The sequence below is a fragment of the Neohortaea acidophila genome (assembly GCF_010093505.1).
Source record: "Neohortaea acidophila strain CBS 113389 unplaced genomic scaffold BDY17scaffold_6, whole genome shotgun sequence".
NCBI lineage: Eukaryota > Fungi > Ascomycota > Dothideomycetes > Mycosphaerellales > Teratosphaeriaceae > Neohortaea > Neohortaea acidophila.
This window is the reverse complement of record NW_022985515.1, coordinates 781,204-803,198: the sequence shown is the minus strand read 5'-3', so window position 1 is coordinate 803,198 and position 21,995 is coordinate 781,204. Positions and strand designations below refer to the sequence as shown.

At 57.6% G+C, this 21,995-nt stretch overlaps 9 protein-coding genes across 9 annotated transcripts; 5 read left to right on the top strand and 4 right to left on the bottom strand.

Moving 5' to 3' along the window:
• Positions 1-600: 600 nt before the first annotated feature.
• BDY17DRAFT_252270 (histidine kinase HHK6p) lies at positions 601-4,906 on the bottom strand (the record flags this gene model as incomplete). Its single annotated transcript, XM_033731243.1, has 3 exons — positions 601-2,445; positions 2,504-3,287; positions 3,378-4,906. 3 exons carry the CDS (start codon positions 4,904-4,906, stop codon positions 601-603), a joined length of 4,158 nt encoding a protein of 1,385 aa, XP_033589168.1.
• Positions 4,907-6,119: 1,213 nt separating this feature from the next.
• Positions 6,120-7,733, top strand: BDY17DRAFT_251459 (WLM domain-containing protein; the record flags this gene model as incomplete). Its single annotated transcript, XM_033731173.1, has 2 exons — positions 6,120-7,041; positions 7,186-7,733. The coding sequence occupies 2 exons, from the start codon at positions 6,120-6,122 to the stop codon at positions 7,731-7,733; spliced, it is 1,470 nt and encodes a 489-aa protein (XP_033589167.1).
• Positions 7,734-7,754: 21 nt separating this feature from the next.
• BDY17DRAFT_298780 (cation efflux protein) lies at positions 7,755-9,777 on the bottom strand. Its single transcript, XM_033733806.1, has one exon. It carries the CDS (start codon positions 9,596-9,598, stop codon positions 7,994-7,996), a length of 1,605 nt encoding a protein of 534 aa, XP_033589166.1. The 5' UTR covers positions 9,599-9,777; the 3' UTR covers positions 7,755-7,993.
• Positions 9,778-9,815: 38 nt separating this feature from the next.
• Positions 9,816-11,217, top strand: BDY17DRAFT_298779 (uncharacterized protein). Its single transcript, XM_033733805.1, has one exon. It carries the CDS (start codon positions 10,179-10,181, stop codon positions 10,860-10,862), a length of 684 nt encoding a protein of 227 aa, XP_033589165.1. The 5' UTR covers positions 9,816-10,178; the 3' UTR covers positions 10,863-11,217.
• Positions 11,218-11,231: 14 nt separating this feature from the next.
• Positions 11,232-11,827, top strand: BDY17DRAFT_298778 (uncharacterized protein). The gene has a single exon (XM_033733804.1). It carries the CDS (start codon positions 11,257-11,259, stop codon positions 11,743-11,745), a length of 489 nt encoding a protein of 162 aa, XP_033589164.1. The 5' UTR covers positions 11,232-11,256; the 3' UTR covers positions 11,746-11,827.
• A 418-nt stretch (positions 11,828-12,245) lies between these two features.
• Positions 12,246-14,134, top strand: BDY17DRAFT_162567 (uncharacterized protein). Its single transcript, XM_033729732.1, has 5 exons — positions 12,246-12,638; positions 12,788-12,865; positions 12,924-13,043; positions 13,101-13,175; positions 13,227-14,134. The coding sequence occupies exons 1-5, from the start codon at positions 12,437-12,439 to the stop codon at positions 13,910-13,912; spliced, it is 1,161 nt and encodes a 386-aa protein (XP_033589163.1). The 5' UTR covers positions 12,246-12,436; the 3' UTR covers positions 13,913-14,134.
• Positions 14,135-14,311: 177 nt separating this feature from the next.
• BDY17DRAFT_298775 (uncharacterized protein) lies at positions 14,312-15,116 on the bottom strand. The gene is made up of 3 exons (XM_033733803.1): positions 14,887-15,116; positions 14,713-14,804; positions 14,312-14,621 (listed from the first exon to the last, which is right to left on the bottom strand). Exons 1-3 carry the CDS (start codon positions 14,979-14,981, stop codon positions 14,488-14,490), a joined length of 321 nt encoding a protein of 106 aa, XP_033589162.1. The 5' UTR covers positions 14,982-15,116; the 3' UTR covers positions 14,312-14,487.
• A 68-nt stretch (positions 15,117-15,184) lies between these two features.
• Positions 15,185-17,699, bottom strand: BDY17DRAFT_298774 (glycoside hydrolase). The gene is made up of 4 exons (XM_033733802.1): positions 17,258-17,699; positions 16,442-17,161; positions 15,751-16,385; positions 15,185-15,673 (listed from the first exon to the last, which is right to left on the bottom strand). The coding sequence occupies exons 1-4, from the start codon at positions 17,415-17,417 to the stop codon at positions 15,566-15,568; spliced, it is 1,623 nt and encodes a 540-aa protein (XP_033589161.1). The 5' UTR covers positions 17,418-17,699; the 3' UTR covers positions 15,185-15,565.
• Positions 17,700-17,714: 15 nt separating this feature from the next.
• BDY17DRAFT_298772 (SNF2 family N-terminal domain-containing protein) lies at positions 17,715-21,889 on the top strand. Its single transcript, XM_033733801.1, has one exon. It carries the CDS (start codon positions 17,919-17,921, stop codon positions 21,564-21,566), a length of 3,648 nt encoding a protein of 1,215 aa, XP_033589160.1. The 5' UTR covers positions 17,715-17,918; the 3' UTR covers positions 21,567-21,889.
• Positions 21,890-21,995: the final 106 nt, after the last annotated feature.

The following is a 21,995-nucleotide window of genomic DNA, read 5'->3' as shown; positions in this document are numbered from 1 at the left end:
GGGTGGTGGTGGTGTGGCGATGCGATGGATGATGGAGCGAGTGAGTGAGAGTCCCTTACGCAAGCCCGCAGGGCAAAGCGGCAAGATCGGCGTCGGACCAAGACGGATGTCTCCGATCAAAGTCACGTGTTTCCACCGCTGTTTCCAAATCCAGCCTCGACTTTCCCCATTCGAGACGCGCATTGCAGATACACCACCTCATGACGGTCAAGGTACTTGCTTATCCCACCCCTCCATTGTCCATAATGAGCTGCCGCTGCGTGATTTTCATTGCCATCGGCGCTCCGCTGGCTCTTTCATCCGGCTTCGATTGGATCTTCTAGCCTCCGCATCCCAATTATGTCAACATACTTTGTGAGGATCGCGATTATTTAAGAAAGACCCCATTAGTCAACCTTGCTCGTCTGCGAAAACCGCATCGTCCTTCATACATCTTATCATTGATTCTATCCAAACATGAAACCGCAGCACCCACCCAACGCTTCGATTCTTTTGCGCCATCCCCATGTTCAAACATGCTCTTATTAGTCAAAGCAAACACACGTCCCCCCGCTCGTGAATAGACATCCACACCGCACGCAATGCAAAGCACCCAATCCCTCATCGCCTCGGCGGCGGCGGCGACCCCGAAGCCGGCAAGCTCGTCACAGTCCTCGTCAACGACTCCCCAATCGTCACCTCCACACTCGAATTATCCTCCTCCATCTCGCGCGTGTGCTCGCGCTGCAGGCGCGCCATGCGATCATGCTGCGCGAACCGCTGCATATTCTCCGTCGTCAGCGCATTCGAGCCGTCGCCGACGCCGTGCTGGTGAAAGGAGTCGTCGCTCCAGTGCCGCCCAAGCCACTTCTTCGGGTCCTCGCCGGACTCCATGAGCACGTCGTTGCGCAGGGTAATTGCCTTCTCCTCCTGCTGTTGGTGCTTGATGGCCTGGTCGTTGGCGTTCTCCGACGAGCGCTCTAGTGCCGCGCGCTGCGTGAATTCCAGCCGGTCGAGCTCGGCGGATAGATGGTCTTGCGACGTTTGCTGGCTCGACGACCCGTCTGACAGGAAAGAGGCGGCGGTCAGCGCTCCGCTGGGGCGTCTGCCTGGGGAAGCCAAGGTGGGGTTCTTGGCCAGCTCTGCTCGCTTCTTTCGCCCTTCAATCGCCCATTTCACCAGCATGTTCTCCAGCTGCGACTTCTTGACCGGCTTCGCCAAGTAGTCGTCCATGCCCGCCATCTCACACTTCTCTCGATCTCCCTGAATCGCCGAAGCCGTCATGGCCACGATGGGCGTATTCGACACCTCCGGGAGCTTGGGAAAGGAGTTGCGAATCGTGTATGTCGCGCGATAGCCGTCCATGATCGGCATCTGAACGTCCATGAGAATCACGTCCGGGAGAGGTTGCTCTGCTGACGGATTGTGCAAGTAATCCAGCGCCTCTTTGCCATTCCACACCGCCTTCGCCGGGAAGCCAAGCTTCTTGATGGTCTTGAGTGCAATCTGTTGGTTCACAGCATTATCTTCCACCACGAGCACATTGACGTTCTTGCGCTCCGCCACGCTGAGCAGATCTTGAGCACTTTCGACCGCCACCGGCGCAGCGCCCCCAGACCCCACCGAAGTCCCGCGTTGGTGTCCGGCAGGTTTGAGAGCGTGCGTGGGCGTAGGAGGCCCGCTTTGATCCGACCCAGGCCGGGAGATTGAAAGTTCGGACTGCAATCGGTCTGGAATCGACTCGAGTCCTACAACGGGCGAGTTGCTCGAAGCAAACTCCGCCTTGTGGAACGGGATCCAAAAGTTCGCCTTTGTGCCAACGCCGAGCTTCGACTCCAGAGAAATCTGGCCATGCATCAGCTCTACGAGGTTCTTACTGATGGTCAGGCCGAGGCCGGTGCCGCCGAATCGTCGCGCCGTCGAGCTGTCGGCTTGCGAGAACGGTTTGAAGAGCTTCTTCCGCACGTCTTCCTCAATGCCAATCCCCGTGTCTTCGACGGTGAATTGGACCTCGAGGAATTCCGTGGTCTCCTTCCGCACCTTCACTCGCATAGTCACACTCCCCTCAGATGTGAATTTGATCGAGTTGGTCAGAAGATTCGTTATGACCTGCCGAAGTCGTCCCGGGTCGCCCATCACCTTCCAAGATTTGAGCTCGTCAATGTCATCGATGTACTTGAGGCCCTTGCGCTCGGCGGCGAAGCCGAGCATCTTGTTCACATCGCGGACCACGACATTCAGGTCAAACTGGACTTCTTCAATGTCCAACCGCCCGCTTTCCACTTTGCTGAAGTCCAGAATGTCGTTGATCACCGTGAGCAAGCCGTTGGCGCTTCTTTGAATATTCTCTGCGCAATCTCGCTGCTCTTTCGTAAGCTGCGCCGTCTCATCGTCGAGCAGCAAGTCAGACATTCCAATGACGCCAGCAATGGGCGTGCGGATTTCGTGGCTCATGTTTGCCAAGAACTGCGGAAACGGACATCGTCAGCTGTTTGCCTGTCTTCATCAACGCGTGCGCACTTACCTGAGACTTCATCTTACTGGCCTCCCTAGCCGCCACGCTTTGCGCCAACAATCGACTATTCTCGATGTTCCGCTGCTCGACCTCCACCTCCTTCTTCTTGAGCTCGGTGACGTCAATCGACATTCCCACCACTCCATCCACAAACGCATTCCCCTCATGTCCGCCCTTGCGTTCTCGTCGCAGGATCGGAAATAAGCGTGTTTTGAACCAGCGGCCGTTAGAATCGATGTGCTGATCAAACGTCTGCTCCTCTTTCCTGCCGCTCAGAATATCCTCGATAGGCCCGGCGAGTTTATCCATCTCGCTCGTTCGGCCCTGCAATTTGAGGATGTCGAAAAGGTGCTTTCCGAGGTAGAGATCTTTTAAGGCGAGGTATTCGGAAGATTCTGGATCGTATGATAACCTCTGGTTCGTGGTCATCGGACGGCCTTCGTAGATAACCAATCGCCAGTCTCGGTCAATGGCCCAGAGAGTGATTCTTGCGTGCTGGACGACCTGTTTGAGCTGCGCACGGGTCTGTTTGGCCTCTTCTCGGGTTCGCACGAGATCGTCGATGTCGGTGCATGAGCCGATGAACTGCGTAATGACCCCGTCTTCATCTCTCATGGGCACGGCGCGGGCAAGCATCCATCGCCATTCGCCATCGTACCTTCGCACCCTGTATTCGACCTTGTACTCCTCGCCTGTGGCCAGTGTGTGCGCGTAGGCCGGGGCAGTGAATGCCATGTCATCCGGGTGGATTCGAGCCACCCAACCGTCGCCCATGTTTTCTTCCGCAGTAGTACTATGAAAGAAGTGTCAGCATGACATCCTTGTGTAGGATCGAACGCCGGCCTCCTGATTGTCTTGCGCAGGCCGTATCTTGCAGACTCACCCAGTATACGACAACCAGCGGTCGGAAAGGTAGTTCACCACGCCTTCGGGTGTGTTTCGCCAGATCATCACCGGGCAAGAGTTGCAAATGTTTTCAAACATATTATCATTCTCCCGCTGCTTCTTGTCAATCGCGCGGGCAAATGTCGTGACGTCCTTGAACATCACCAGGCCGCCGAGGAACTCTCCCTTTTCGTCGGTGATGGGCTGACCCGTGCTGTCGAAGAGAAGTCGGCTCCCGTCTTTGACGCTGTACATGCCAATCCGGTAGCCGTCAAAGCCTTTTTGCTCTCGCATGAGCCTCATGATCGGAAAGTCCTCGACGGGGATTCTAGCGGTGAATGACTCGTTGTAGATGACGAATTTGGAGAGGAAGTCCTGAGCTTGTTCGCTCGAGTCGTAGGCTCCATCTTCGATCCAGGGGTAGAGGAGGCGGATGGCGGCTTTGTTGGGCACGCCAAACGACTCGTCTTTCCACATTGCATATGCGGGGATGTTCATCGTATTGAGAATGGCGTCCTTGAGACGATTCGTCTTGGAGAAGATGCTGGGGGAAGATGCGGATGGTTTGCCAGGCGGTCCACGCGGCGGGAAGTCTATACTCCGTGGGCTGGTCACTAGGGCGTTGGAGGTGACTGAGTTGTTGGTGGCGGTTGTATGGTGAGACCTGGGCTGTCCGGAGGAAGCCGAACTGGACGCGGAGCTGAGGCCCGAGGGCAAGCTGGTGGAATGACGAGACACTGTTCTTGTGGTGCTTTTGCTGACTTCGCTCGAAGCCGTTGATTGGCCAGAGGATGCGGTGAAGGTGAGAGTGAAGTACTGGGAATCTTCGGTGGCCCACACCGACACAATCATCTGCGCCTGCGCGTGATTCCCGGCATCGAGTCGAGAGGCGATGGGGAAGCCGGTGGCGGGATTCCTGTCCGTGGAGAACATGACCTCGACCACCGCGTCATACACTTCGGTCTTGGAAGATTTGGAGCCGAGTGAGGGGCTGCGGCCGTGCGAGTTTGTGGACGAGGATCGTGACTTGCCAAACGCACGGTTGTGAAAGGTGTTGAGCTGGGTGGTTGCGGATTGTGCCTTGGCCGCATCGTTGACCACTGTATCAAGGAAGTTCTCCCACGCCACAAAAACTGGGTTGCCGCCTTGTAGCAAGTCCAAGCCGAGCTGTGAGAGTGTTGCGCCATGCAGGGTTTCTGTGACAGTCTTGGTACGGCACAACGAGGCCTCATCCTCCCCATCGGCATCTTCCTCATCGTCGCCGTCGTGGGCCGAAGGCTCGATGCCCAGCATTCGAGCCATGGCATCGTTGGCCAATAGAATCTGCTTTGCACTCGAAAGGACTAGGACGGGCATGGGCAAGTACTGCAGGGCGGTGAAGGCGGTGTCGGCCGAGGCGCCGGTTGGTGGGATGCGGATAGACAAAGATGCTCGCCGCCGCACCCTTCCCGTGGGCGTAGCGGGGACATCACTCGTGCCATTTTCGCTGCCAAAGTAGTCTTGGTCGTTGGTCCGGTCGAAGGACATGGGGGTCTGCATCTGCTGGGGTGTCGTCTCCTGCTCGTCAAGACCATCTTGACTGACGGCCATTGTCGAGCACCATCCGCAGCAGCTGCTGCGGGCAGTCTCCCTACCGGACGAGGTGCAGACCGTTGATCATGCGAGAAGCAATGGGGTTTGCTGCGCTCCGGGAGCGGGTGGAGGGTTGTGCAGGGAAGATAGTGGGGCGCGCTGGAGCTGGGGTCGGCGCGACGAACAGGATGTGGAGTGGTCGAGGGTGAGGTGGAGGTAAGACGGTGGGGCGGCAGCAATGTTCGAGGGGAGCGGCCTGGTGTTTGCGAGGGCGGATGGAGGAGGAGGCGAGTCGGGGAGGGAATGCGCGTGTGCAAAATGCGTCGAGATCGGAGGTCAGCGATATGCCGCCGATGCGTCTAACGGCTGTGGCGGTTAAAGTTTGGCTGGCCCGAGATTTGACTTCACGTGTTCGTCATGCACATCGACGGTGCAGACACCCGTCAGGACTAGTCGTTGATGCAAACAGTCCACGAACAGGTAGCTTGCTTGGGAGAAATTATCATTGAGGATTGTCAACATCGTCCATACCCAGAGCAATGCCAAACCTGCACGCGAGCATCGCTCATAACATGCACAGGACTGCCGCATAGGGCTCGGGCCGGGATCGAATGGGGTTAGCGAGTAGAAGAAGCTGCCGAATCTAGACGCCGTCCGAGCGTCAGGCACAAGCCCAGCCGGCTCGCCTTACCCTCGCTTCAACACCAAGAGCGCAGCACCCGGCACTCACTCATCCATCCCGCCAAGCGCCTGGTGTTGAATGCCGGCTGCACGTCGATCTGTTGCTTGATCACGATTGATCACCTCAGAGATCGTCAGCTTCGTCGTTCCGTGAATTCCAGCAAGGCACCTTCCTCGCTCCACGCGAAAGGGTTCAGCTGTTCCATCACTAAACCCAACGACGTACTGAGAGAGGACGGGATGCTGGCAGCTCCACAAGAGCAGCATGCGCTCGTTGTGTGTATGACAGATGATCGTGTTGCTTGAATCAGCCCTTCTTCCTTGATCGTCCGTCGCCTTCCATCCGTCTAGGCTGCGTTGGGTGTACGTGGCACCGATTCGCCACAGCTTCACTTGGCATAATTCACGTCTGTCCTGCACCCCGTCTTCCACATACCAGCCTGGACGTCGTTTCGACTTTGCCGGCTGGGCAAACGATACAACCATCATGTCTGGGTACAATGGCAGGAATCGACCGGCCGCTAACGGCGGGCCACAAGGTGTCCAGAGATCGTACGCATCGCAACTCAAAGAACGAGAGCCCAGCTTCCACACATACGAACACCTGCAAGGCCTCCCGCGACACGACTCCGCCCTCACCATGCTGCGTAAGGTGGCTTCGATGGTGAAGCCCATCATGCGCAAACGAAACTGGAGGGTGCAAGTCCTCGCGGAGTTCCTCCCTCTCGAGCAGAACCTGCTGGGCTTGAACATCAACAAAGGATACAAGATCTGCATTCGCCTGCGCTACCACCACAACCCCGACCTCTTCCTTCCCATGGAGCAAGTGGTCGACACCATGCTCCACGAGCTATCCCACATCATCTGGGGTGCTCACGACTCCAACTTCCATCGGCTCTGGGACGAGCTTCGCGACGAAATGGAAACGCTCATCCGCAAAGGCTACACCGGGGAAGGATTCCTGTCGGAAGGCCACCGGCTGGGCGGCAGGGTGCATGCTCCTCCGCCCCCTCACGAGATGAGACGATTGGCCCGCGCCAGCGCCGAGAAACGACAAGCCCAGAACAAGCTGACAAAAGGCTCTGGCCAGCGACTGGGTGGCACGCCGTTACATCTTCAGGGCGGCGATGTAAGAAAGATCATCACCGATCAGGTCACCCGGCGCAACACCATCAACAAGGGCTGCGGCTCCACTCGTGCGGATGCGATTCAAATATCCGATGACAATTCGAACAACACGTTCAAAACGAAGGCGGAAGAGGACGATGCGAACAATCGAGCCATTTCTCAGGCGCTCTACGACCTCATCGAGGAAGAAGAAGACCGGAAGTTGCAAGGCACCTTCTCCGCGGCGCCCACGGACGGAGGACTGGGCTGGGATCCTGCCAATGGCCTCTACGATTCCAAGAGTGAAGGCTTCGGAGAGCCAGTTGGGAGTCGTGGACATCATCCGAGCGAGGAGGAGCAAATGGAGTGGGCGTTACAGGAGAGCTTGCGTGCTGGTTCAGGCGGGATCGAAGACCAAGACATCTTCCAGCAACCCACCCGACGAGCAGGGACGGACGCCGCTCCACCCATACCCATTGACTCGAAGCCAGCACCCAATCGCCCCCCCAGCCAAAACTCAAGAACCATCCCTCGCAAACGCCTCCCCACCGACCCCTCCCTTCCATCAACACCTCCGCCACTACCCGCCCCCGCCTCAGCCCCTCCACAAGAAGCAACACGACCCCCACCACCCCTCATCGACCTCACCGACCCCTCCAGCCCAACAACAACCACCACCACCACCACCACCACCACAAACCCGAATCCCCCACCCTCAACCACCGACTGGGCCTGCAGAATCTGCACCTGCATCAACCCCCTGCAATTCCTCGCCTGCGACGCCTGCGGCACCGAGCGGCCCCCGCGCGTAGGAGAACCATCGCACAAAGCGAAAGCGAACACCGCTCCTCCACCGACGAAGACTAATTCCATGCCTACACTGTCGTCTGTCCAGCCGCAGAGTCTAGGCTGGAATTGCGCGGGGTGCGGGGCGTTCATGGAGCATAAGTGGTGGACTTGTAGTGCTTGTGGGCGGTTGAAGGAGAGTTCATGAGAGGGGAGATATGAGCAGATTGTAGTGTACTGCACAGTTGTTGTGTGGAATACATAATCTTACTATAACGAGCAATGAGCAAGCGAGCAAAGCTAGAACGCGAAATTGAAGCCACTTTATCCACTTCGCGCTGGCGATTGGGGTGACCCTTTACTGTCTTCATGACAGCCTTTGGGTGAATCTCTAATTACATGTAAGCAACTTTATTGAGTGCGGGTGAGATGATCTCCAAGGAGAGATCTTGAGGGTGGAAAACCCCCTCAGTGCGAGTGGCCATGCCCGTGTCCTCCCTCGTCCTCATCCCTCGAGTCCGGCGGCGGACAGCAGCTCTTGCCGCTGCACGACGGATCCGCACAGCCCAACAAGCACTGCCGCTCCGCCAGACTGCCCGGCTTACTCGGCAGCCGACTCCCCGGCTTCCCAGCCGACGTAGTCGCATTCTCCGACTCGTTCGCGGCATCGCCATCCTGGGCTTTGTGGTCGTGGTCGGGGTCGAGGCAGAACTCGGGCTGGATGGTGGAGGAGTGGATGCCGTAGGCGTGCAGGCAGTTGTTGATTTCCTGGGCTAGGCGCATGTAGCGCGCCGAGCCCTGGCCCTTGAAGTCGAACGCGACCTGCACGTGCAGACTCGCCACCTTCTTCGTGTCGCTGAGCTGCCACACGTGCAGGTGGTGCACGCCGATGACGTCCGGAAGGGAGAGGATGTCGGCGGAGATTTCCTCGACGTCGATGTCGTCCGGCACGGCTTGGAGGAGGATGCGCGAGGCGGCTTTGCAGAGGGGGATGGCGGAGGCGAGGATGATGCAGGTGATGACGAGGGAGATGGCCGGGTCGAAGTAGTAGCGCCAGGAGTACTTGGTGAGCCAGATGATGAGCGCGGTGGCGATGACGCCGATGTTGCCCAGCGCGTCGCCCATGACGTGCAGGAAGATGCCGCGCATGTTCAGATCGGAGTGGGAGTGGCCCTTGCCGTCCGACTTGGGTTGAGCGTGGTGGTGTTCGGTGTGGTCAACGGGCTTGCCTCCAGCAACAGCACCGTAGCCCACGCCGTGGCTGCCGTTCAGAAGGCTGGTGCTTTGGTCGGCTGGTGCATGAGATTCAATGTCACCTTCATGGTTTCCCTCTCCCGCCCGTTGCTCTTCGTCGTCGACGTCAGAGTCTGGCCGCGGGACACTGCTACGGTAGACCACAGAGTTGCGGATAGCGTGAGGGCTGGTGGGTATTTCGTCGAAGCCGGGCAGATAGGCTCGAGACAAGGAACGGCTATGTTTGCGCCCGGCTCTGCTCTGGCGTGAGTTGCTCGAAGCTTTCTGTGCCAGGGCTGTGCCATTGCTGGATGATGCACTGGCCTCGGGTTGTTCGTGGGAGTGAGAGTGGCCAGCGTGATCATGCTCCGAGTCGATGAGCGCGGTCTCTTCATCCCCATGGCTATGCCCGCCGCCACCGCCATGACTGTGCGAGTGATCATGAAACAAGACGAGGCCGAGAAGATTGGAAGCGAGGCCCAAGCAGCCCACGATGAGCACGAGCTTGGGATTGGAGACCTTCTGCGGCTCGACGAAGCGCTGGATGGCTTCCAAAAAGATGGTGACACAGAGCGCGACGAGGAACACGCCGTTCACCAGCGCACCTAGTGTCTCGGCGCGTTGCCAGCCGTAGGTGTATTTCTTCGAGCTTCCTCGCTGGTTGGCGACCTTGACGGCCCACAAGCCGACACAGAGGGAGAGGACATCGTTGAGCATGTGGAAGGAGTCGGCAACGAGGGCGAGGGAGTGGACGGCATATCCGCTGATGAGCTCGATGAGGAAGAAGATGGAGTCGATGACCAGGAGGATGATGATTCGGTTGGACTTGGAGAGCGCCATGTCGAGCTGCGGTGTGTAGGAGCTTGCAGAGGTGAGCTGGTCGCAGCGTCGAGAGTCGAGATCGGGGGTGGCTGATGGGATTTTTTACGCCATGCGTGTACGGGCGGCGACGATTGAGCGCTGACTGGTGTGATGGACGGGTGGGTGGTGAAGAAGAGGAGGATTGCGACGGCGTGAGGAGAGAAAAAGGCAAACCGAAAGTTTCGGTGGTTGCTCATGCCACCCAAGTCGTGCTGCGCCGATCCCGCCTCCCGCCCCGCCAAGCTCGCCTCGCTCGCCTCCCGATAATCGGCGGATCGCGGTGCGGACAGCGGTGCATGTGGTAGTTGTTCTCCTCGATTGATGAAGTGACTATCACACGCGGTCATCCTATTCTGCGCATCTTGCCACATCTTCGTGATAGACTGGGAATTGCGTATCGCGGCCATTTCGTCTTCGAGCTTCCCCGGTTCTACCTCGCATAGCCGAGACTCGGACAGGTACCACACACCATTGACACCCAGCTGCACCTCACCTTCAAGCAAACCTACCTCCGTCAGCTCCTTGCTTCGCGCCTTCACACCACTGCAGTCCGGCAGTCATGTCGCCCGAACCCACCTGCACCTTCCTCAACATCCCCTCGGAAATCCGGGTATTGATCTACCGCTTCCTCTTCAATCTCGACCTCTGGAGGATTGCCCGTCTCGCCGGCTGCTACAACGATGCGGCGGGCAGCTGCGACATGAATCTCTACGACGCCCAAATCTACACCAAACGCCGCTGGAGCCCCATCGCCTTTGCCAACTTCACCGCGATTTTGCGCACGTGTCGCCTGAGCCATGCGGAAGCCATTGACATCCTCTACGAGCAGACACTCTTCAACCTGCGCATCTCCGACGAGCAGTACAACCGCACCATGCGCCACTACGCGCCGCTGACCGACTGCGCCTTTCTACCGCGCATCGAGCATCTTCGTATCAACCCAGACTTGCGCTCATTCGACATGCTGCTCCACCTGCCGAGTCTGCTGGACCAGGTTCTCGCGCGCTTGACGGCCGCCCCGGCGAAGATCATGGTGGATATAGATGTCAAGTCTGGCTCGTTGTCGAGACTTCCGCCGACCATGTGGCCTGTGGAGGAGCTTGTTGAGGATCCGGAATGGGAGCAGCTCCTGCGCGAGTTTGCGAGGTTGAGGCGGCGCCTCACGTTCCGCATGCAATCGTTTCGAGTGCGGAACAATGTGCAACATAGATTGGATCAGTTGGTGGAAGCGACTTGTGGATAGGGCTCAGGTCCTCTGCAGCTGCGAACTTGCCCCTTACTTTGCCATAGCACAGCGTCCATCACCATGACAGCCATGGTCAACGATCGAGATCTGCTTATCAACGGAGGCACAGGCACTTGGGAGTTCTTCTCGAAGCGAAAAGTATGTCATGGGTCATCAGTCAGCAGCAGATCAAACGTATCCGAGACATTTCTCCCAATGCAATGTCACCGGAAGCCCGCCAAGGACAGGGATGATGATGCACGTGCATGTACATGATGATACCTCTCACTTGATGGTGGGTGTTTCCCTTGCTGAATGAGTTTGGTTTTGAGTTGGTGTGATCAAGACTGGTCTCGTAGAGATGAGGTGGTCTTTGCTGCACTGAACATGAACACTGATTGCTTACCTCATCATGCGGCAAGAAAGAAGCGAGACGGATGCGGGCGACGATAAGCTCCGGCCGGCGTGTGTGACCAAAATAGCATGGAGCACAGCGGTGCACGGCTCTGCGTGGTGCATGCCGACCGACCGCGTTTCAGGTTGGTGGATAGCATCGCCTTCCCCACGTAATGATGCACATCGTGGTTTGCCACCACCTTGCGATGGCCATGTTGATTGCGACAAGCATTCATGGTATCTCTCGCAACTGCGCCAAGTAACGTGTCGAATGGCGTCGCATGGAGGAAATCCTGGGCGTTTCAAAACCCCTAACCGCCGCCCGGGCGATGCATTTAGACTTTTTTCTGTCACCTTGCAGTCCCAGGGTACAGGATCAGCGTCATTCTTCGCCCGCGCCACGCCCCGGACGACAAGCGCACTCTTTTTCGCCGCGTGTTCCGAGTGGGTGGTGTGGATATGGATCGCGAATGCTGTTGCCGTAGAATACAGTACTGGCGAGTGAGGACGACTACAGGTGGTGGATGCGGGCTGGAGGAGGATGGGCGACCATGTAAGGTAGATGATGACGATGCAACCCCATGCACGAAACCAAGAAACCCCCCGTCTCAACCACCTGGACAGCCTGGGCACGCAAGCTGCCAACGACATCTGCCCACTCTCTGCTAGCCAGACCCTCCCTCTAGTCCCTGACTCTGTGTCGGCCGAGCCAACCTTTAACCTTACTTTGCTGCGGCCCCCAGTCTCCGCACACCCACGCACCCGCCCCCCTCCCCTTCCCCATTCAAGCCGTCACTGGTTCCGAATCCGTTGAGCTCTTGCGTGGCCTCGCGCCAATCATCCGCGGCTGCGTGTGCATCCGTTTGTCGGCGGAAAAAGTGTCAGACGCAGCTCTGCTCTTCCTTCTCTCTCTCCCTCTTCCTCTCGCCTTACCCCATTGCTACCTCTCCAATTCCACCCAACCCCCCGTCACCCACACGCCTCCAACGGAGTACCCTCGTTTGGCCGCCGCTGTCCCGCATCGCACTCCCGCCCGCACCCTGGTCTATTCCTGGTGTAGCCCGTGCACGTAATCCTCGTCACCACTCTCACTTCTCTCATCTTTTGCTCTAGCCGGCTTGACCCCCGACACCGACTACACCAACATCACCCACTACACCCATCCAGACGCCCCTTTTCGCTCGCATACCGCTCAAATGGACCCAGGTCCTGCCTCCCCTGGCCTCTCCGATGGCCCTCCGCGCGCTCGCTCGCGGGGAATCTCCTTCCGCAGTGACCACAGCACTGGCTCGGGCTCCAAGGCCGTCGATTCGCCGCGAGAAAAAGCACAGAAGGGTTTGTGGCAGGGATCGACCAAGGCCAACCCAATGGTCGCCATGAATGAAGCTCAGCCAGGTGGTGCGTACCTATCCTCGCTTCTCTACCCTCCACATCCTCCCTCTCTTGCTGTTCAAATGTTCTGCAAGCTTGAACTTCCTCCCTACACCGTCGCTTCCACCATGTTCATCCGGCACGACCGTCATGTGCTGACCGCGCATTTCCTATAGTCATGGCCGCAACCGAGCAATCTACTATGCAAAGCCTTCGTGAGAGTCAACACAAAGATACATATGGCAATATCATTGGTGAGTGCGGCTGTCAGTCCCTCCTTCGGTGGGCATCTGGCTGACATGGTCTTTACAGCCGACCCGGATCGATCAAACCCCACGCGCCCCCGTCTGGAGCGACCTCTAGACACCATACGATCGTTTGAGAAGGCTATTGATGAAGGGTACAAGAGGAGGAACTCGTACATGAAGCAAGGTGCGTCTCCCCGATAGCATGCTCTTCCCATCAATGCCCCGCTAACCCTTCCGCCAGACTCGGAGACGTGGGACAAAGACAATCAATTTGCTAGCAGGCGGAGCAGCTTCTTCGGTGGTGCTGGTGCTGGTGGTGAGTATATGCATTCACAAAAACGCCGCTCCATCGCCAACAGTCCGGCAGGCTATGACAACAGCCAAGGCGCACATCGCCCAGGCCCGGGGAGCGCCGCGGGCGGCTACTACGGCAGCCAGAGCTACAATGGCCACCCCAGGGCGCGATACGGGGCCAGCCGCATGCAATCCGACTCCCAGATCTACGCTGGTCAGCGCCCGTACCCCCAACACGGCTACCACCAATCCCACGACACCGTCAACACCGGCTTCACCAACGGATCCGACAGCACCGGCCCCTGGGCCAACAGCACCGACCCGAGCAGCGAGAACAGCTCGATCGACAAGGGCCACCCCATGAACAAGCCGTCCACGCCCATGGACGGCTACAACCAGTACGGTGCCAACGGCTACCACGATGCCATCATGGAAGAGCAAGGCGGGCCCGGCCCACAAGACCAGTACCACCACGACTACAAGAACGGCCCGTCGCCGAGCCACAACGGAGGCGGCTATTACGGCCAGCAGCAACAGCAGCAGCATCAGAACGGCTACGGCCGGCCGATGGGCGGCCCTGCCCCGCCTGTGCAGCCCCCGACGCAAGCTCGACGTCCTATTCAGCTCGGCGGAACACCCTCGGGCAACGGCGACAACGGCTACGGCCGTCCGCCTGCCAACTTGCCCCCCATGCCGCGCCAGGCGCCCGAGCCGGAGAAGAAGGGCTGGCTTAAGCGTCGCTTCAGCAAGAAAGTCTAGGAGGCGATATTCTCTTGATGGAACGGCGGTCGCTTTTTGTCTCACACTTCGGTGATGCTTTCCTACGCATGCGGCGTCGAAATGGTGGTTGGAGACGGGCGGTATACGGCTGAGCGCATTGCACATACCATTAATGAGTACGCCTGTGAGAGGCGGATATTAGGTGCAATAATTCACGAGAGGGGTGGGAGGAGCAAAGACCATGCTGCTCACCGACTGCTTCGCTTGCATGGGCATGGATGCATGTCTGGCGGCGTGAGGAGAACATGCGGGGATTCCGAGTGAACGAGAAAGGGAACCGAGAGTCTGCTCTCCCTTCTAGCAGGTATAATAAGCCTTTTACGTAGGCTTTTTCGCGTCGACAGTCTTTGGCTATGAATTATGACTTTTCACCAAGCGGGTTTCTGTTTTGCCGGTGGCAACTCACCATGTCTCTGAAGCCGATCACTCTCCTAGTCCAGTCTTCTCCTGGCGAGAAGGCGTTTGTGAAAGACCGAGTCGATGTTGATAATCTCGTGATCCGGGCCAGGAAAGCAGTGGCATACACGCGATAGAAATCTGCTTGCCCGCCCCAACTACCGCTCCTTCTTCGTCTCCGCATCCAACACCTCCTGCTCCTTCTTGTCGTCCAGAAAGGCCACGACAATATACCCCACCAGCACTACATTGGCCACCAGCGCGGCGAAGCCGCCGGCGTACGCTGCGTTGCCTGTGTTGCATTACACCAGTCAGTAAGAAGTTCGGGCTGGGAGCAGGCAGAAGCGGGAAAACAGTAGGTAAGGTAGGGTGAGGCAAGGTACCTTTGAACACGACGTCGCGCGTAAGGAAGTAGCTGGCAATTGGCAAGAAGAAGAGCGCGGCGGAGAAGGCGAGGAGTTTGGTTATGATGTGGCTGTCATGTCCCCATGGCGCAGTATTAGCGAGTGGGTGGTAACAACGTGTGTGAGGTTAGGGTTGCTGGGATGCTCGCGTACCTAGGCACCGCAGGACTCGTGTCTGATGGGCCTGCTGGGACGTCCGGGGTGGCGAGCAATGGTTTCTCTTCTGGTGCTCCGCGCCTTGATGCCATGTTGGAAATTGGTGGGTTGGGGTTTGGTTTGGGTGTGGTGTTGTTAGGGTTCAGGTTGGGCAGGCTGTGGCGGAAAGTTTCGATGAGAGGGTTCACTTCACGCTTTCGACTTGTGACACGGGCAAGCGATTCAAAGGCGGCGGCGGGTGCACTGCTTGCTGTAGGTACTTTTCTTTAACATGGGGTTTGCATTGTTGCGATTACGACGTTTCCGTATGTCATTGTCATCATCTTGATCGCTGGGACGAGCATTGAATGAAAGATTCGGTCTGCCCAACCACTGGGGCTGCCGTAGTAGATGGTTTCGATATCGCCGCTAGATATACCACACATTTCGCCCACGGATCTCTAGCTAGGTCACGGCCGATCCGTTAGACTACATACGTCGCGGGACTCCTCGCGTTGCCCTGAGGGAGCTGGAATGCCCAGCAGATCGAGATTGCGTCGCGCTGAATGTCGAGCGTTCAGTGGACATTCACTGTGGTCGTGCGACCGCACGCTTCTTCGCCGTGGCCCGAAAATGGGTTTTGTTGAAATGACCTGAAAGTCGAATTGAAGGTCCGAAGAGCCAATTGTATGGCGCCTCATACAGGCTTACCAACGACCTTCAGAGGATGTGCCTCCGTGTTGAAGACCCAAGTATTCGTCACGCCCGTTCGACTATCTTGGACGTGGAACGGGGCATGGTCATCCTGTTGATCGCATCGCAACATCAGCAAAAGATCAAGACACCGACGCCAGCAGCCTTCTAGCTGCAGACTCCTCTCACCTCGAGCTGCGTCAAGTAGACGTATTTCATCACCTCCGCAAACACAAAACTCTCCTGCACATCCGTCTTCCCCCCGCCGTCGGCAGCATTCACGTTCACGATCCCGCTGAACCCAGAGTCGGTGCGGCAGTACTCGAGAATGGCCTCGAACGCCGCCCACGACCAGTCTCGGTACTTTGGGTTCTTCGTGGCGCGGTAAGCGTAGTACCAGGTCTCCAACACCTCCGGCCGGAGTCGGAACTGGGCGCCAACGATTTGCAGCGCATCATCAGGCTTGCAAGACCCGTGACAAATAGGGTCCCACGTGACGAACTCGGGTCCGAGGCCGGTCTTCGTTTTCTGGTAGACGGCGCCGGCGGCATCTGCTATGGAGAGACCGTAATCGACAAGGGTTTGATTCGCTGTTACCATTCCGCCTAGGATGAAGTTCCCGCCGGCAAACCAGGCCAGCGATTCCATGATGTGATTTACGTCTTCTCCGTTCCAGGTTGACAATAAGGTCCACTCGGGGTGACCATAAGGATGCGAGCCGATGGAAGTGATGGTTGAATCTGCTGCAACGAGCCAGCGTTCGAGGTAAGAGCCGTATTGCTCGCTGTCGTAGATGTACGCTTTGAGAAGGTACTCATAGAAGGCTGTGGGACATGGTCAGCTCATTATAGTGTCGCATCGCAAGATCGAGTCCACTCACAGTCTGCAGAAGCCCCCCAACTGCCGCTGGAGTCCAAAATCTCCCCGCTGCTCACGTCTACCGTGGAACCGAGGAGCCCCGGGAATGGCTCACTGTCAGCCGGCTCAGGCCTAAGCAAGTATTCTTCCGCCCTCCGCGCCAGACGAACATACTTGCTGTCCTTTGTAATATCGGACAGCCTCCCAAATTCGAGGATCAGGGTACCGGCAGCGGCGACGGTATTCGACGTGGCCAAATCGGATTCGCACGCTTTGGGGTCGACCCAGCCACGAGGGATACCACTGGGAGTATCGAAAGCGCAGCTCAGCGTGTCTCCTAGCTTCACCATCTGGTCGTACAGCGCCTGCCTGAGAGTTGAGCTCTGCGCCATCGAAGCAAAGGGGCCGTTCAGGAGATCCCAGGCCGAGATAATTGCAGCAAAGTGCCGGATGGTGACTTCGAAGACTTGGATTCGCGCTCCCCCCTTTACCTTTGTCCAATCCAGAGTAGCGATGAAGTCCAGGATTTGCACCACCACGTCTTCCTTGCCGAATATGATGGCGGTAGATAGAGCGTCGATTGCCGTAGCGCCATATCCGCCGAAGTCGTCCACACAGCCGTTGGTTACGGGATGCAGCGTATCGCGCCCAAAGCAGTACTTGGAGTAGCCGTTCCACGCATGCTGGAAAGCGTCTAACACGACAGCCTTGCGGCCTTCTTGGTCGAGATGCGGTCGTTCTCCTACTCAGCGAGACAAATAAAATCAGCCTAGAACGGGGAATCGATGCGGAGAGCAAGCACAGAATGATTGTGTAGATGTCTGAAAAGTTTACGTACGTGAAGGGGCAACTGGAAGGCTGCCAACTGAGCTGTGGAGCAGGAAGATATAGCACAGGGCGAGGGAGGCGCAAAAGGCAAGCAGGAACCTCCTCGATAGGCCTCTCATGGCCGACTCCTTGGTTTCTGTAAGGTCGCCGGTGCTCTCAGCTCGCCACATCGGTGATCACGCGAGCAGAAGGCAGAGGGATACCAAGGGGTCTTGAAAGAGGGTTAGAAGATTCCATCTGATGAAGATGACGTTGAGGGTGATGAACGAAGCGTGAATGCAACAACACAGCCGTCACCAGCGAGTGTCTCTAGAGAAAGAAAGGGTGAGTGATGGCGGAAGAGTGCTCGACGGTGAAATGGGGGGATGATGTGCTGTCGGTCTGGGCGTCCCCGGCGTGATCTCCGCGGACGCTACTGCACCTCCCCGCGCGGCTGAAAGACTTTCTTCGCGTCACTCTAAGCGCGACTCGTCCGTTTTTCATTGTCTCCCATTGTTCGCGGTCACCTTTTCACGGCCGTGGTTGGGGAGTGCTTTGGGCTTGCTTGGCGGAATGTTGCTATCCTGATGACAAGAGATTGAGGTCGGCGCCAACTCCATCACCACGCTCCTCCAACTCCACACACCTCCACCTCGCGCCTCTCACGACCCCTCGCTCCACGCCTCCTCACAATGGACCAGTCCGATCCAATCTCAGACTCGACGCCAAACAAGAGGCGGAAGTTGAACGATGGCAAGGCTTGGGACTCGCAGGATGACAGCGGCGACGACCTGTCCGAGTCGGACTTCAACACCGTCGCCACGCTTCGCCTCGAGACGCCGCAGCTGCAGTACACCAAGGACCAGTTCCACGCCGATCTGCGCCCTTCGCAAGCCGCCGCTGATAACCAGACGTACATCACGCAGCCCACTCAAGCCATCAATCTCAATACTTCTACGCAATCGAGAACCCTGGGTTCGTCGTTGCCAAACACCTCCGATGTCCTGGTCGAGCAATCCTCACCTGCTCCTTCTCCGCAGGCCAAAGCGCCACCGCCTCCTGTGCGTAGAGCGCTTGCACCCAACGCTCGTGGAGGGCTGTTAGCAAGTGCCATGGCTCCTCCAGGCACCTCGTTTCGCGCCCCTCCCGGAATCCAATCTCGCCCCAAGCCGATCACCATTGATGTCGACAGTGACGAGGATCCGCCAGTGCACCACAGCTCAGATGAAGAAGAGGCGCGTGTGCCGACAAACACGTTAAAACCGACAATCTTCAAACGGAGGGAGCGGGAAACGACACCGAATCGCGCCGATAAGATTGTGCACGAAACCCCGCGCGCTCCAAGTGTGTTCGCCTCGTTGATGTCCGACTTTGCATACAGCTCGCCGCCTGTGAAAATCGCAGATGATTTGGTTAGCTCCTACTCCAACGCCTCCCGACGACCTCGACCCCAACTGGCATCGAGGCCCTCGGCGAGCTCGGCGGCCACACAGCCGAAACCCAACATGTACAAGGAACTGACTGACATTGATGATTTTGGGTTGAGGAGGAAAGTGGAGTCGATTCGCAAGGCCTGGCCCGACGAATCAATTCAGCGTTGCATGGAAGCCTTGGAGAAATGTCACCGGAACGTCGACGATGCTTGTGCGTGGCTCTTAGAAGAGGGCGAGAAAGATGCGCCGGGTGAGACGGTCGACGAGGCCGATGAGCTGTCGTCGACCAGCCCTGTGGTGAGGCGTGGTATTGCGGTGGCATCCTCAAGGAATGTACCCGCCCCTTCACAGCCAATTCGCTCGGCGGCAAAGCAAGAGGTCAAGGCTCCGAGTCTCACCATTGCCGAAAAGTACGGTGCGGGGAGGAGTCAGTCGCAAGGGTCGAAAGTTCCACAGTCTCCTATTATCATTGAGGACGACGATGCAGTCAAACCTGCGAGGAAGCGGCTTCAACAAGGCAGAAAGACTCCCAGATCGCCGTCGCCAGCATCCGACGCCGCGCCGCAGAAGCCACCGCAACCTCTCCAGCGCTCGAAGCAGCAGCAACAGCGACATCACATCATCATTAACGACGACTCCGATTCTGATTCGGGTGGGATTGAGATTCAGAATGAGGAGCAGGCAAGTGCATCTGACCGGCGCCTGCTCAAGTTCCTCAACGAGTGCACAGTGGAAGATTTGGTTGATCTTTCGGCTCAGCCGGCGGATAGCGTGAAACTGGTCCTCGACCAACGTCCATTCGCAACCCTGGACATCGTCCGCACCATTACCGTCACCGAAGACAATACCACCAAATCGGGCAAGAGATCGAAGAAGACGAAGGCGGTCGGAGACAGGATTGTCGACGTCTGTGCGGAGATGCTCACGGGCTATGATGCGGTCGACGAGCTCGTCGAGGAGTGCGATCGAATTGCTAAGCCGATCAAAGACGCGTTGAAGGCTTGGGGCGTTGGTGCTACGAGCGGCGAAGGCGAGCTGCAGATGATGAAGCTGGATGAAGCCCACGACTCTGGCATCGGCACACCGTCGAGCTCTTGCCATGGTGATGACGGCGCGCCGGGGAGCATCACGCCCAAGTCGAAGCGCAACTTCCTGGCGCAGCCGCCGAGCATGAATGCCGAAATGACGCTGAAGGATTTTCAACTGGTTGGCCTGAACTGGTTGAGCTTGCTGTGGTCGAAGAAGGTATCTTGCATCCTCGCCGACGATATGGGGCTGGGCAAGACGTGTCAGGTCATTGCATTCCTCGCCCACCTGCAAGATCAACATGTCGAGGGTGTGCACTTGGTAGTAGTGCCAGGCTCGACGCTCGAGAACTGGCTCCGCGAGTTTGCGCGATTCGCCCCCAAACTCAAGGTCGTGCCCTACTACGGTTCGCAGGGCGAGCGCGAAGGGCTGCGATACGACATTGAACAGGAGCAGGACAGCATCGACGTGATTGTCACTACGTACGACATGGCGCAGAAAGACCGCGACAATAAATTTCTCCGTCGACTCCAGCCTGTCGTGTGTATCTACGACGAGGCACACGCTCTGCGCAACACTCAGTCGGACCGCTATAGGCAGCTGACTAGGATTCAGGCCTCGTTCCGTGTGTTATTGACTGGCACGCCGCTGCAGAACAACCTGCAAGAGCTTGTGGCAATTCTGGCCTTCATCATGCCGGAGCTCTTTCAAGAGAAGCGAGAGGAGCTGCAGTACATCTTTCAGCACAAGGCGACTACGAAAGACACCGACCATGCCGTACTGCTGTCAAACGAGCGGATCGCGAGAGCGCGCACGATGATCACTCCGTTTATCCTACGACGGAAGAAGCAGCAGGTCCTCGAGCTTCCCGCGAAACACAGTCGGGTGGACTACTGCGACATGACGAAGACGCAAGTCAACTACTACGCCGAGCTTCTCCAGCAATTCCAGGAACAGTACCACGAGAAGAAGACGGCACGTCAAAGCTCGAACATGCTCATGTCTCTCCGCAAAGCCGCCATCCACCCCTTACTTTCCCGGCGCCTGTACGACGATAAGAAAATCGACAAAATGGTGGCGCGGTTGGTGAAGCACGACGAATTCAGCCAGAACGACCCGCAGAAAGTCAAAGACTTTCTCACCGGCGAGCACTACCAGAGTCCAAAAGGTGGCGACTACGCCCTGCACCGCTTCTGCGCCGAGCGCCCCTACATGAAAGAATTCATGCTAAAAGGCAAACCCTGGCTGGACGCGGGCAAAGTCAAAGCCTTCCAGAAGCTCGTGCGGGAGTACGTGGAGAACGGCGACCGCGTGCTCGTCTTCTCGCAATTCACCACCATGATGAACATCCTCGAGGCCGTGCTAGACGACATGGACACCAAATTTTGCCGCCTAGACGGCTCGACGAGCATCCAGGTGCGGCAGGCGCTGATCGACACGTTCTATGAAGACGATTCGATCAAGGTTTTCATGCTGTCTACCAAAGCGGGCGGCGCGGGGATCAATCTGGCGTGCGCGAATCGTGTCATTATTTTCGATTCGGGGTTTAATCCGCAGGACGACATTCAGGCGGAGAACCGCGCGCATCGCGTGGGGCAGACGCGCGAGGTGGAGATTGTAAGGCTTGTTACGCGGGGAACGGTCGAGGAACAGATTCATGCGTTGGGAGAGTCGAAGCTGGCGCTTGATGAGAGGGTTGCGGGCGAGGGGGTGGAGGAGAAGCAGGCGGAGAAGATGGGGGAGCAGATTGTGGAGAGGATGCTGTTGGACAGTTTGAAGGAAGAGGAGGGTGAGGAGGAAACGAAGGATCTGAAGGACATGTTCAAGTCTGGGTTGGAGAGTGCTGGGGTCAGAGTTGCTTCGAAACAGGCCCGGTTTTAATGCCGTGGCTCTTGAGCATTCTCTCCCGCGGAGATGGCCAAATCAGGAAAGAATGGCAATCTTGGGCCAGGGGTGAAAATGGAGCAGCAGCTCGGACGGAAATGTCGCATATCTTGGGCTCGGATGAACTGAAGACGATATCCAAACACACGATAACGCATGCAGTCTACCCGTTGACGTGTCACTCCTGGCCTGGCCTTATCACACCGACCGCTGCAAGAATTCGGACAATTGATTGCAGGCGCATGTGCATTAGGGGCAATTAAGGAATTAAGCTTTCCGTCCGTCTCGTCGGGATTCCGGCACGCGTCCGGCGGCCAAACGCGTCGCTGAAACCTTGTCTGATCCATTACACGTGCATCCCCTTCCCCAATGTCGCCTCTCCCGCGCGCAGCACTTGAAACGCCGGGGAGAAAGTCGGTGAGGCGA

Coding starts and splice junctions, on each gene's coding strand:
- BDY17DRAFT_298780 (XM_033733806.1), bottom strand. CDS start 9,598: ATGGCGCTCTCCAAGTCCAACCGAATCATCATCCTCCTGGTCATCGAC.
- BDY17DRAFT_298779 (XM_033733805.1), top strand. CDS start 10,179: ATGTCGCCCGAACCCACCTGCACCTTCCTCAACATCCCCTCGGAAATC.
- BDY17DRAFT_298778 (XM_033733804.1), top strand. CDS start 11,257: ATGCGGCAAGAAAGAAGCGAGACGGATGCGGGCGACGATAAGCTCCGG.
- BDY17DRAFT_162567 (XM_033729732.1), top strand. CDS start 12,437: ATGGACCCAGGTCCTGCCTCCCCTGGCCTCTCCGATGGCCCTCCGCGC. Junction 12,866..12,923: donor TACATATGGCAATATCATTG/GTGAGTGCGGCT, acceptor TGGTCTTTACAG/CCGACCCGGATCGATCAAAC. Junction 13,176..13,226: donor CGGTGGTGCTGGTGCTGGTG/GTGAGTATATGC, acceptor ACAGTCCGGCAG/GCTATGACAACAGCCAAGGC.
- BDY17DRAFT_298775 (XM_033733803.1), bottom strand. CDS start 14,981: ATGGCATCAAGGCGCGGAGCACCAGAAGAGAAACCATTGCTCGCCACC. Junction 14,805..14,886: donor ACGAGTCCTGCGGTGCCTAG/GTACGCGAGCAT, acceptor GGGACATGACAG/CCACATCATAACCAAACTCC. Junction 14,622..14,712: donor GCGCGACGTCGTGTTCAAAG/GTACCTTGCCTC, acceptor AATGCAACACAG/GCAACGCAGCGTACGCCGGC.
- BDY17DRAFT_298774 (XM_033733802.1), bottom strand. CDS start 17,417: ATGTGGCGAGCTGAGAGCACCGGCGACCTTACAGAAACCAAGGAGTCG. Junction 17,162..17,257: donor CCTTCCAGTTGCCCCTTCAC/GTACGTAAACTT, acceptor CTCGCTGAGTAG/GAGAACGACCGCATCTCGAC. Junction 16,386..16,441: donor TTGGGGGGCTTCTGCAGACT/GTGAGTGGACTC, acceptor CATGTCCCACAG/CCTTCTATGAGTACCTTCTC.
- BDY17DRAFT_298772 (XM_033733801.1), top strand. CDS start 17,919: ATGGACCAGTCCGATCCAATCTCAGACTCGACGCCAAACAAGAGGCGG.